At 41.9% G+C, this 13,157-nt stretch overlaps 1 protein-coding gene across 1 annotated transcript in view; it reads left to right on the top strand.

Annotated features, from left to right (window-relative positions):
- The first annotated feature begins 2,100 nt into the window (after positions 1-2,100).
- TMEM222 (transmembrane protein 222) overlaps positions 2,101-13,157 on the top strand; it is a 139,563-nt gene continuing 128,506 nt past the window's right edge. Inside the window, exon 1 of the mRNA XM_078682612.1 lies at positions 2,101-2,281. Coding sequence (XP_078538738.1) covers positions 2,139-2,281 — 143 coding nt within the window. The 5' untranslated portion in view covers positions 2,101-2,138. The remainder of the gene's footprint in view (positions 2,282-13,157) is intronic.

Below are 13,157 nucleotides of genomic sequence, written 5' to 3'. Positions count from 1 at the left end.
TTCAGCACCTGCTTTTCCCGCCACAAGCTTGCCGTGCAGTTGAAAAATCAATGCATTGCCGCGATGTGGTTTGGCCGAAGAATCAACGCAGCGCCTGCCGTGCTGCCCAAAAAATTGCCGCAGCCTGAGTCCCGGGCACTGTATCTCCGACATCAGAGACACCTGCCTCGACTCCCACCCAGGCCCTGCTGTGCGGCTGAAGATTCAAAGCATTACCTGCTCACGACTGTGAAAATCGGTGCAGCATCTGTTTTGCCACTGCAGCAACAACCCCAATACATCCAGATTTTCCATGCAATGCTCCTGTGCGCCAGGTAAGGCTCAGCTGGGCTTCAGTAAGGAATCAATGCCGCTTGTCTGGAGAAATGACACATCACCTCCCCTCGCAGTAACTAACCGACGTAACTTTCAGACACCGGGACACCTTCCACAACGCCTGCACATTGTCTGATTTCCGTTCCCAGCAGCAATGACAGACAGGGAAGCGACTTTTTTTTATTTTCACTTGCAGCTGGGCCAACAATAAAGTCCAAAGTTAAGGGGCCATCAGGACTCCTTTTGTACCCATCTGATCCTGGCTAGGTGCGGTCTGGAGCCTCACACTTAGAGGCAAACACAGTGGAACGGAAACTAAGACAAACACCTTGTTATCACTCCACAGGTACTTGAGAGAGGCGTGCTATTGACTACTCATCCCAATGCAAGGTGTCAGAACGCTTTATGTAATATACACATTATACATCAACAATAAACCACGTAAGTGTATAAATCAATGCAGAAGATGTGCTAGATTCAACAGTGAGGGTTACAAGGTGTAGAAGTCACATGTCCTTCATAGCTCACTATTCTATATTAGAAGGATTACAATTTATGAACTGCAACAACAAAAAGATCTCTGTGTTAAAAACAGTGACCCACTTACCTATCTACATAAAATAAAAATCTGACATCTGCATGTTTTAAGATGTGCTTTGCAGGAGGCACATTAACCTTCTATGCTACTTTAATTCAAACGTGGGACTAGCAAACCGATCACTCCAGCAAAGGTGTTAATCTCCACAGTTATTTTACCATTATTATTCCCTGAGATTTACTGGGCACACAAAGACCTCTGCAGCAGGTGCCTTAACCCCTTAAGATATTTTAAGACACAGACTTTGCAACAAATTAAGCAGAACAGATCTAATGCCATGTTTCCTCCTTGTTGCCAATTTTTTTGTGGCATAAGTTTTTAAAAAAAGGTATTAGTTGAGGCCCAGATTTTGCACCACTTTTTTGCCACAACCCTGATACAAAATCTAATTTGTTAAATCTCGAAATGCGCTTAAATGTACAATATAGACCTGCTAAACGTATGTGACGTTTTAATATTGGATGGCAATTCTTGTGAGGTCATTTTCTATGAGGCCACATATGCTGTTAGGTGCTGTGACGTCATGTGCAATGATGTCACTTGCATACTGTCAATTTGGCTAGTCCCTCACTTCTTTTTTAAAACATTTTTGTTATAACTTGTGCCATGACCGCTGTTTTCTGCCAGCAGTCAAAATAGTACATGGTGCTGCAGCTGTGTAAAAAGTAAAGCTTCTGTGCTGTTTGAGCATCTGCCGGCCAGATACTGTATTATCACTGGTATCTAGCCAGCAGCCTTAATAGTAGGTGATCTTTGCAACATGTCAGCTGCCAGGTAAATAGTGAAGTTTCTTTGCTATTGGCATGCACAGGCCAAAGAGTACATCATCTCTGCTGTTTAGTCTGTGGCCACCTAACTAATAAACATTGCTACCTGTTTACATACACGGCCGCAGGTCAAATAATACACAATTTCTGCTATTTATCCAGCTGCCATGTAACTAGCAGCCGAAATGTACTGTTTACCTATCAGACGGGTACATAGCCAAGGGCTCGCACCTCCTCCAACAAGAAACCCTTTCCCTAAATGAATAATGCGTATTAACAACAGGCAGACGAAACTCGTTGTTGGTTTCTGGACTAAAGCGCAGTCCAAAAACATGACATTTCACTTAGAAGGTGTACAGAACACCGGTTTAAGGGCGGTGCGGAACATTTGACTCGGTCTCCAGGAAGTGACACATCAAGCGGCCGCTGCCTGACGCCCGTCACCAGGAAGTAACGCAATGACGATGTCGGAAGCCGAGCGGCTGCTGGCCGCCATGGCGGAAGTGGAAGATCCGAAAATGAAGCAGCTGAGCGCCGCTCTGGACCCCGCGCGGGGACGATACCCGCACTGCATAGTGTGGACGCCCATCCCACTTCTGACGTGAGCACGTGGGGTGGAGGACGCATGGGAGGGTCTGGTAATGGAGGGGGCCTGGGTATAGAGTATTGCGCGGTTATCTGTCATTTAATGGACAAGGGTGTGAGTGAGGCCACATTTGATTCGGTCGCCAGGGAGTGCTGGTTACAAGAATGCTACAAGGCAGGGAGTACCGAGTGATGGCATGTAGTGATGCTTGCATCATATTACATTTTATAGTATGTGACCTAGTTATGTTCCATCCAGAATTAATGCATGTCAGTATTAGAATGTATGTATGTCACAGTGAATGTGTCAGAGTGTATGTGCAGTCCAGAGTTCTTCTTCAAGCTGGCAGCACCTTATTTTTCTCTGTACAACTTTACTTTGGAAATAAAGAAGAATTATCCAAATTTCCTGCGTGATGTATCACTACAAATTTGGCGACGAGGGAAACTGTTAATATAATGAAGATTGCTGTGATCCTATGACCCTGCTTCGTGATCCTGCTTCAGTGTGATTTCCATCGCGTTTCTACGTGTTCAAGAAAAACCCGTTTTTTTTTTTAAGGAAATCTCCTCATTGTTCATCGGACCTACTTCAGGGCATTGCGGTGAGATTTTATTTATAAGAAAGTAGAAAGCGATTCTTACTTCAGGCAAATGACTTAACCAGCGCTGTGCATCTTTTGATTCTTGCCGTTGGACTAACTGCTGCAGCATCTTGGCTTGGTGCTCAGCGAATTCAAACGTCGCGGCGCCTTCTCTCTGAAGCCCCGTCACTGCTCACTACGTCAGCAAACATTGCAGTGCATTGTGGGTACGACCCCACGCAAGGTCACGTTGGCGGCCATTTTAAATCGCTTTTCAGGTGTTTATTTACATTTCCACCGCAATTCAGTCAGCTTTGGGTCCGGACACTGACAAATCTTCTGGTATTTACATTTTATCTTAATTTTCACTGTTAGTAATTACAATTACGAACGTTACGTACAGATTACTTAATTTAAGGTGCTGCCTGCAATTAATTTGTTTTTACTTGAAAAAAAAAAAAAACAATTACAAATATAATATATATTACTTGAACAAAAACAATTACAAATATAATATATATATTATCTTACTTCAATCAATATGCCTGACACTAACAGTGCTACAACTTCTAGTGAAAAGCCTTTACTTGGTTTAAACTTAAATGCTCCAAGGGAATTTTTAGTTGTTCCAGGTGATCCTCCTGTTGCTTGGTTGGATTGGAAAGAATATTTTTTGAACTATGTTGCAAACATGGAAGATGTAAGTGGACCTTTCACTCCTGAAAGAAAAAAAAGGATTTTATTATTAGGTCTTGGTCCTGAAGGATTGAGAATCTTCAATCAATTAGACAAAACTGATAGATCTGGAGGTGACATTGATGTATTCAATTCGGCGCTATTGGATATTGATGATTATTTCTCTCCATGTGTTTGCATTGCTGTCACCAGACATTCTTTTTTCCAACGCAAGCAAGAAAAATCCGAATCAGTAGAGGACTACGTTTCAGCACTTAGAAAATTAGCTGTTAAGTGCAAATTTGCTCAACTCCATGATGACTTTATTCGTGATCAAATTGTCATGTATACCAAAACTAAAACCATTCAAAATAAGTTATGGGTTGAAGGTGATGGAACTTTGAAAGAAATTATTGCTATGGTCAAAAAAGCAGAACTTTCAGAGCGTTGTGCAAAAGCTTCTCTTTCCAGTGACAAAAAGGAACCTGATATGGTAAACAAAATTTCTGAAGGGAAATCCTTTATTAAAACTAACAAAGACTACAGACCTGGCAATTCTAAAAAAGAGAGCTCTGACTATAAGAAAACTTCTGAACCAGCGTGTTATAGATGTGGTAGTCATTCTCACCTTGCCCATTATCCTAAGTGTCCAGCCAAAAACACTAAATGTTTGAATTGTGGGGTTATGGGGCATTTTGCTAATGCGTGTAAGAGGAAGGTATTTAAAAATTCCAAAAGTAAAATTGCATGCATCCAAGAAGTAGCACAAGATTGCACCTCATCGTCCGATGAAGAAGTATTACTTGTGCAAAATGTTGTAAAAAAAAAAGTAGTCTTGAATATTTCTGATATTGATTCCAGTAAACCGTTATGTCAAGTATCGTTAGGTGGAGTCATGACACAACTAGCTGCAGACTCTGGATCACCATATACTATTGTAAATAAGAGTGTTTGGGATCAGAAGTTTGTTAACCAAATTGGTAATTGGTTGGAACCCTCTGATATTTCACCTGTAAGCTATACTGACAACACAATTGTGATTTTAGGGTTCAGGCTTTTAATTTTCAAATTCAAAGGAATGCATGCCACTTGCAAACTGTATGTTTCCAAAGAGGGCCCTTCGGTTTTAGGTTGGAGGGACCAAAAAAGCCTACATATAATTCTAGATCCTAACAGTAAGGAACAAGTCTTGGTTTCATGTATAAGTGAAGACACCAAAAAATGGGTCATTAATGAGTTTCCTTCTGTTTTTACTGGTAACATTGGTAAACTAAAAGGTTTTGCACACCAAATTAGACTCAAAGATAATGCAGTCCCAAAAATCCACAAAGCTAGGAACATTCCTATGATTATCAAGGATGAAGTCAAAGCTGAGTTAGATAAATTATTGAGCTCTAATATTATTGAGACTGTAGAAGCAGCTGAATGGGTTTCGCCATTGGTCGTCGCACGCAAGACCAATGGCAAAGCCCGTTTGTGTGTGGATTTGAGGTATCTGAACAGTCAAATTTTGGTTGACCAGTATCCACTTCCACGCATTGATGAAATGTTGTCTTTGACCAAAGATGCAAAAGTATTTTCTACTCTTGACCTATCAGCAGCTTATCATCAAGTTGTTCTTGATCCTGAAAGCAGACACTTGACATCTTTTGCTACCCCATTTGGATGCTTTAGATTTAAAAGAATGCCATTTGGCTTAGCATCTGCGGCAGCAGTATTTCAGAGATTAATGACAAACTTGTTTGGACATGTAAAAGGGGTAATTTTCTTCCAAGATGATATCCTAATCATGGGGAAAGATAAAGATCACCATGACAATCTCTTAAGAAAAGTTCTTAGTATCCTAGCTAAAAATGGTTTAGTTGGAGAACTCAGTAAATGTAAATTTTCGCAAAATTCCGTTACTTATTTAGGTCATGAGATCTGTGATGGAGGCATAAAACCTAAAACGAAACTAGTGGAAGCTATTGTAAACTCTCCTGAACCTAAGTCAAAGGACGAACTCAGATCATTTCTGGGTTTAGCTGAGTTCTACTCTAAGTTTGTCAATCAATTTTCACAGAAAACGTTTCACATGCGTGTTCTCATGAAGAATAAATCACCTTTTGTTTGGGATGAGAAATGTAAAGCTGCCTTCAGGGAAATCAAATATGCAATAGTTAATGCACCAATGTTACAAGGTTTTGACCCTTCTGCTATAACGTATTTGACCACTGACGCTAGCGGTGTTGGTTTAGGTTGTGTTCTCTCACAAATTTCTGAGCAGGGTGTTGAAGTTGTTATTGCTTTTGCTTCACGCTCTTTGTCACCTTGTGAAGAGAAATACTCTGTAATTGAGCGCGAAACTCTGGCTGTGGTATGGTCTATGGAACATTTTCGTAAATTTATATGGGGCAAACAATTTATATTACGTTCAGACCACAAACCCCTGACCAAACTTCTCACTACTGAGGGTTTGTACAAAGCTTCAGCCAGGATTGCTCGCTTATCCATGAGACTTCAAGATTATATGTACACCATACAATACGTACCTGGAGCTAAAAATGTAGTTGCGGATTTTTTAAGTAGGTTACCCTTACCCATGAAGGAAATTGATGAAAACTCGTGGAATGATTTTTGTGTTGCTGGTATATTTTCTGATCCAAATGGATTATCAAAAGATGAGTGGAATTCAGCATCTGTCAAGGATGGAGTACTGGATGCAATCAAGAAAAAAATCAATCTAGGTTGGTTTGTTTTAGCAAAATCTGACACTCAACTTAAGCCCTATTGGGAGATTAAGGATGAACTTAGTGTGGATGATGATTTCCTATGTCGTGGTGACAAACTTATACCACCATCTGGTGTACGTCAAAAAATTATTTCATTAGGACATGAGGGACATCCGGGTATATCCAGAACTAAAAGAGTAATAAAAGCTTTGTACTGGTGGCCCGGTATCGATTTAGAGATAGAAAGATCTGTACGTGATTGTGTGCAATGTGAATGTTCTGATAAGAGCCAAAAAACCCTCAATCCTCCTATGTCCTCACTTAAGTGTCCCAAATTACCATGGGAAGAGTTAGCTTTAGATATTATGGGACCTATCATATGGCAAGACGAGTCCATCAAATTTATACTAGTAGTAGTAGATCTATTTTCCAGATGGATTGAATTGAAAGTGGTTGACAAAATAAGCACTGACACAGTTATAGCATTTTTAGATGAATGTTTCATCAGAGAAGGTCTGCCTGCGTCCATTTTGACGGATAATGGTGTTCAGTTCAAGTCTGATGCCATGAAGGTCTTTATGGAATCCTCAGGTATCAAACAAAGATTTGCTGCTGTTTATCATCCTCAAGGCAATTCAGTTGTTGAAAGAGTTAACAGAATCATTAAAGGCACGCTACAGCTGGCCAATAAGAACAGGAAGAATTGGTTTGTTGAACTTAACAAGATGTTGTGGTCATACAGAATCACGGTTCATGAAACTAATGGTGAAAGTCCGTTTGGTCTTATGAGAGGCAGGTTCCCTTATTCCAAGTTAAATCCCACATGGTTGGGCAGAAGTAAAGCATATGTTTGGAATGCTGTCAGTGTCAGTGATAATATTTGCAAATCTCAAGACAAAAATAAAGTGTATTATGATAAAAAACATGGCACCAGGGATACACAAGTTGAGGTTGGTCAATTAGTTAGAGTTAAGTCTTCCAAGAAAATTGGTAAGTTACAACCTCGCTTCTCTGATCCAAAAACCATTACCAAAGTGATGCGCAATACCGTGTTGCTAGACGATGGTTCCATTCATCACATGAGCAAGATTGCTTTAGCCAGAGGATCTAGTTTTTCAAAAAATAAGGAAAGGGAGATGGGTAATGTTGGTGATTTTTGGTGGTTAACTCCAGTTGAATCTTCAGATCCCAATACAAGTTCGTTTGACAGTCACAGTGGTGCCTCCCAACCTTCAATTCCTCTAGTTGGATCTGAATTGTTAGTTGAAGAGTTTCAGAATGATAATGAAGAATTGTTTAATGAAGAATCATGTTCTTTATCTTCATCATCTCTGTCTGATAATCCTAAAGAGATTAGTTCTGGTATACCTCAGAATTCATGCGAAGTCAATCCATCTGCTTCAAAAAATGTACAACCTCAAACATGTACCAGAAGTGGAAGAAATGTTGTTACTCCTAAATTTTTAGATGATTTTGTGTGTAAATAAGTTTTTAGTTTTTCTTTAGTTTATTTTGTTTTTTATTTAAGGAGGAGGATGTGTAGTGATGCTTGCATCATATTACATTTTATAGTATGTGACCTAGTTATGTTCCATCCAGAATTAATGCATGTCAGTATTAGAATGTATGTATGTCACAGTGAATGTGTCAGAGTGTATGTGCAGTCCAGAGTTCTTCTTCAAGCTGGCAGCACCTTATTTTTCTCTGTACAACTTTACTTTGGAAATAAAGAAGAATTATCCAAATTTCCTGCGTGATGTATCACTACATGGCATGCACGCCTTATATCACCTTAATGTGAAAGGAAGTTATTTAGATGCTTTTGGAAAGGGATATGCTGCACTAGAGACTTAAGACCCTAAACGGGATGTTTACTAGGGTTAGTCAGCGTGACACCTGTGTAGGCGGGTTGGCATGTTATGTAAGGAAAAGAGAGCACAGCAGTCTACGGATTCTAGCGGGACCCTTTGGGACCCTTTAAGGTTGGATTTGTAACTGATAGGTAGGTCCGAAATGTCAGAGAAAGGGGCATGTGGTCAGTCCTGCATATGGTACGGGTGTTATATCCGTTGATTTGACAAATGGGGCTGCATCATGGGCGCTACTGCTAGTATGTGCCTAAAAATGCTGTGGTTTTCGAATTTTAAAATGTAGGTCTTAGATGTTTGTAAAGGACGTCTTCGCACAGGAGAAGGGTTCTCTAGTGAGACGTGGAGACTTTAAAGGCCAGGGAAATGTGACTTGCAGAGGAAGCACACGGGGTTCTGAAACGGAAGTTAGGTGCCCTTTACAACGAGAAGGCCCAGACCTATAGCTTTTCCTAGGTCCATCTGTGAGTAGCACAACCATTCCAGGTGTTTCTTTGCATTCAATAATACACTGGTGCATGACTGCTTTTCACACATCTTGCATATGTGTAGATTTTGTAATTGTAAACAAATTATAAAATGCATGTCTTTCTTTGAGTATATGTATCGTAGCACCAGCTATCTCACAAAGTTTGGCCCGTACCTTCCAAATGACATATACCTGGGCCAACATAGTGCTTAGAGAACTAATGAACTTGGACTGAAGTAGGTCAGATTAATTTGTGACTCGTCAGAATGTATTACTAGAGTTGTTATAACTCGGTGTTCATTTATTTGTTTTATATATTTAACTAAATGGCACACAGTTTAACGTTTGTGAGTAATTATTAATGTCGAAAAAGTTTATTCAAACCAAGTTCCACAATGTACAGAAAACGTCCTAACTGCTTCCATGCGTGACTAACAGCTCATGTATAGGTTTACTCTTTGCATTTTGATACCTGTAGTCCAGTTAAAAAAAGACAAAGTCCCAAAATTCTGAGAGAAATTCTGGATTTTAGCAGCTAGTCCTGTATTTGGTTGGGAAATTTAGCAGAGCTGAACATTTGTATTGGATGATCCCAGGCCTGCAAGCTTCCAGTATGAGAGAAGCTGAAGGGTCTTGAGGGGAACATGCTTTGCAGAGGGGGCGAGGCTCATGTCCCCAGAGGTTGTAAAACTTAATGGATCCTTACAGTGCAAAGCCTCCAGAGACGAGCTGGCATCTTCTTCCAGCTTACCCTATGCTCACCGTTATATCGTGGGAAGAGTCGATATTGTGTGATATGGTGGCAGGTCTCGAATTTACGGATTCATGAAAGTGAAACACGAGTGCTCTCTTGGTAAAAGGTGTCTCAAAATGGGGGGGCGGGGGGAGGATCTCTGAGAAGCTGTCACATTTTAGACAAATGCAGAGGTTTCTGACCCAGAGAGGTATAGGGTTGAAGACACTATTACTGTTTTAAAGCACTAGTTGTATTAAGGAACGTTGACACTGGAGAAACATGAGTGCCACGTGGTATGAAGGTGTTGTTACCTGGATTTGTGAGGTGTTTGTAACTATAAGGGATTGAAAGAACTGTATGTTTTGTAGTACATCTAGTCAGTAGTGGTTGTAAATAAATTAAAGAGATTTGGTTTCTCAATTGACTGAACTTGTGCTGAATTTATTTCTTGAAGGAGAAATACTGTATGTGAGGAAATGGGGTGTATTATATGGTGTCGTTGTGCAACTTCACAATGTAATGCACTTAACCAACCCCTTTAGGATCCTTGGGGTTCGTTTGTCAAACCTTCAGCTCAATCGTGAGTAGCTGTGGCTTTCTTTGCTGGTTTCACAGTGCAGCAAGGCAGTCCTTCTTCGTTCCTTCTTTCAGTCCCATTGAGTTCTGGGTGCCCTGCTTATGCTCAGAAAACAGCCTCAGGGCAGGATACGGTTGGTAGCCAATGGGTTGCCAGGTTCCTTTCATAACACAAAAATTAGATGTGGTGGCTATATCTCAGAGACCTTAGGATAGAAGGAATCCCAGGTCTAGGAAAGTGTGTTCAATGTTTTATTGTACACTATCCCGCTAGAGTTTTCACGTATTTTTCTACTCTGGATAACAGTGGTCCAGGTCCTAACTAAAAAGACCTCAAGGTATACCACCAGGTATCCCTTTATTCATGTGGTACCTTGGGTATGAATACATGTAGATTATCGTAAGGTAATCAAGGGGTATGGCTCCAGATTTTTATGATCCTTGTAACCCCACATTTTTCACCAACATGTTTCTGCTCTGCTTAATAGCCTAATAGGTGCAGGGCATTCGTCAGGATTATGAGATTTTTCTCCTACCCATTGAATAAGTGAGGGTCAGGATAATGTTATTATGCTGTGACTATATATAAAGTCTACCAGAGAGGGCCTAGCTCTATGAAACACAGATATTTAAGTTGGATAACTTACAATTTTAGAAGACCCAAACATAGAATTAATGTGATCATCTTAAAATTTATTTCCAAAAAAGGGACACTGTTCCTAATGCAAGGTGCAAAAAGTCACCAAATGCATGTGGGTGCAAAAGTCACCCATATGTGAAAAAATAATAAGAAGGAAAGGAGAAACAGAATCCCTAGGTAAGGGGACCCACAGAAAAACGGGGGAAACATATTGTGTCCTCTGTTGTCCTCACACACCTCGAAAGATGTCATGCTTCATCATCGGGCGGTTGCTCCTCGTAGGGCCGGCGCTGCAATTCCCTACGGGTCCCCCGAAGGGTCTCTTTAACGGAGATCTTTTATAGGACTGCCGGATGGTGCATGCGGGTGTGCGGGGTGGCGGACCTATGGCTCTCTATACCCAGGCATAGTATGCCATTGGGGCTAGATTTTATTCAGCAGTTGAGTCTGCTCAGGGTACATGATTACAACAATAGCTGCATGGTTACCCATTATGATTTTTACTTACACTTGCACGCACTTTTTATTTCCCTCAATTGACCCACCCGCATGCACCATCCGGCAGTCCTATAAAAGATCTCCGTTAAAGAGACCCTTCGGGGGACCCGTAGGGAATTGCAGCGCCGGCCCTACGAGGAGCAACCGCCCGATGATGAAGCATGACATCTTTCGAGGTGTGTGAGGGCAACAGAGGACACAATATGTTTCCCCCGTTTTTCTGTGGGTCCCCTTACCTAGGGATTCTGTTTCTCCTTTCCTTCTTATTATTTTTTCACATATGGGTGACTTTTGCACCCACATGCATTTGGTGACTTTTTGCACCTTGCATTAGGAACAGTGTCCCTTTTTTGGAAATAAGTATAAAAATTAAGGAGCACGGACACTGGACCATTGAATAGCTCCTTGGTCCCCCCCTCTTTTTTGTATAATATCATCTTAAAATTATCAGGCGATACATCAAGGGAGTATATTCTACTTGATTTCCTCGTATGTCTTAATATATGGTCTGTTCAAACTAAATAATTTTAGCAGCTACAAAAATATAAAACAAATCTATGTACATTCTTTTGTGGCACACGCGAAAGTAAATAAATCAAGTACACACATGTGACACAACACACATGGGACATACAGAGCTATGCTTCAGTACACTGGGACCTATAATTCTTTAGCTACTTGCATCATGGTCTGTTGAGGGGTCTGCACTGAAACTCTACAGGACTGAAAGTACTGTGTCCACCAAACTCTGGAAGGTGGCAGGTATATTTTTGCAGCCCAAAGGGCATCACTTTAAACTGAAAGTGGCTTCAGGTTTAGACCAGCATATGCAATAGGTCTCGCAGCATTAACGTTTGAGTTACTGGCATTGTAAATGACAATGCTTTGCATTAATTTTTTTCAATTTGCAATTGGTATATAAACATTGTTTGTGAATGGTTAGCTGTTGCTTATGCTAAGCTAAGTTGGCAGTAATATAAACTGCTAGTCTTGCTTATTTTAAGCATGCTGATTTAAAGCGCTCTGATACCTGCGGGTAAAGTTTGCCCTATAATAAAAGTGAAAACTAATACATAAATAAATAAACAGCCTACCTGTACCACGTCCGTTCTTATGACAGAAGCATGCACAAAGAGAGAAGGGATAGAGGTGTGCACACACAAGGAAGCAGGGATGTGCACTCATGAAACAATGGAAGCGCAGAGGTACGCATAAACGCGTGGCACGGGGAGGCAGAGGGATGATCACAAGAGAAGCTGAGAGGTGCAAGCGGGGATGGGGAGGCACATGGATGCGCACAGCACGAAGGAGACAGGGGGTGTACAGGTGCACAGAGGAATGCATAGGAAGGCGCAGAGGTGCACAGAGCGGGAGGCAGAGAGGAGTGCACACAAGCGAGGCTAAGAGGTGCAGCAGGAGGGGCAGATTCTTGCACATAGAGGTGAGGACACAGGGGTGTAAGGGTGGACATTGGAGGGCATAGGGAGGCACAGAGATGCGCACAGAGTGAGAGCAGATACAAGTGCACACAAACGAGGCTGAGAGGTTCAGCAGGAGGGCCAGATTCTTGCGCATAGAAGTAAAGGCACAGGGGTGTACGGGTGGACATAGGAAGGCGCATAGGTCCACAGAGCGGGAGGCCAAGAGGAGTGTACACAAGAGCGGGCAAGAGGTACAACGCAAGGGTGGGAGACAGATTGATGCACACAGAGGGAAAGAGAGAGGGAAGTACAGGTGCACACGGGAGACACAGAGGGCACACAGACGGTGGCATACAGGTATGCATACAAGAGAGGCTGTGAGGCACAAACCAGAGGTGGGGACAGATTGGTGCACAGAGAAGGAAGAACGCAGAGGGGTTTACAGGTGTACACAGGAGGCCACCGGAGGCACATAGGTGCACACCGTGGGAGACGGAGAGCAGGCAAGCGAGGCTCAGAGGTGCAACAGGAGCGGCAGATTGGTGCACATTGAGGTAAGGACACTGGGTGTAGGAGTGCACAGTGGAGGGCAAAGGGAGACACAGAGATGCGCACAGCGGGAGGCAGAGCGGAATGCACACGAGAGGCTGAGAGGGTCAACACGAGGGATGGGGCAGATTGGTGCACACAGAGGGGCGGAGACTGGTGTACAGG

This window comes from Lissotriton helveticus, chromosome 3_1, assembly GCF_964261635.1.
Source record: "Lissotriton helveticus chromosome 3_1, aLisHel1.1, whole genome shotgun sequence".
Classification (NCBI taxonomy): domain Eukaryota; kingdom Metazoa; phylum Chordata; class Amphibia; order Caudata; family Salamandridae; genus Lissotriton; species Lissotriton helveticus.
The sequence above is the reverse complement of the archived record's forward strand: the minus strand, read 5'-3'. Positions and strand labels throughout refer to the sequence as shown.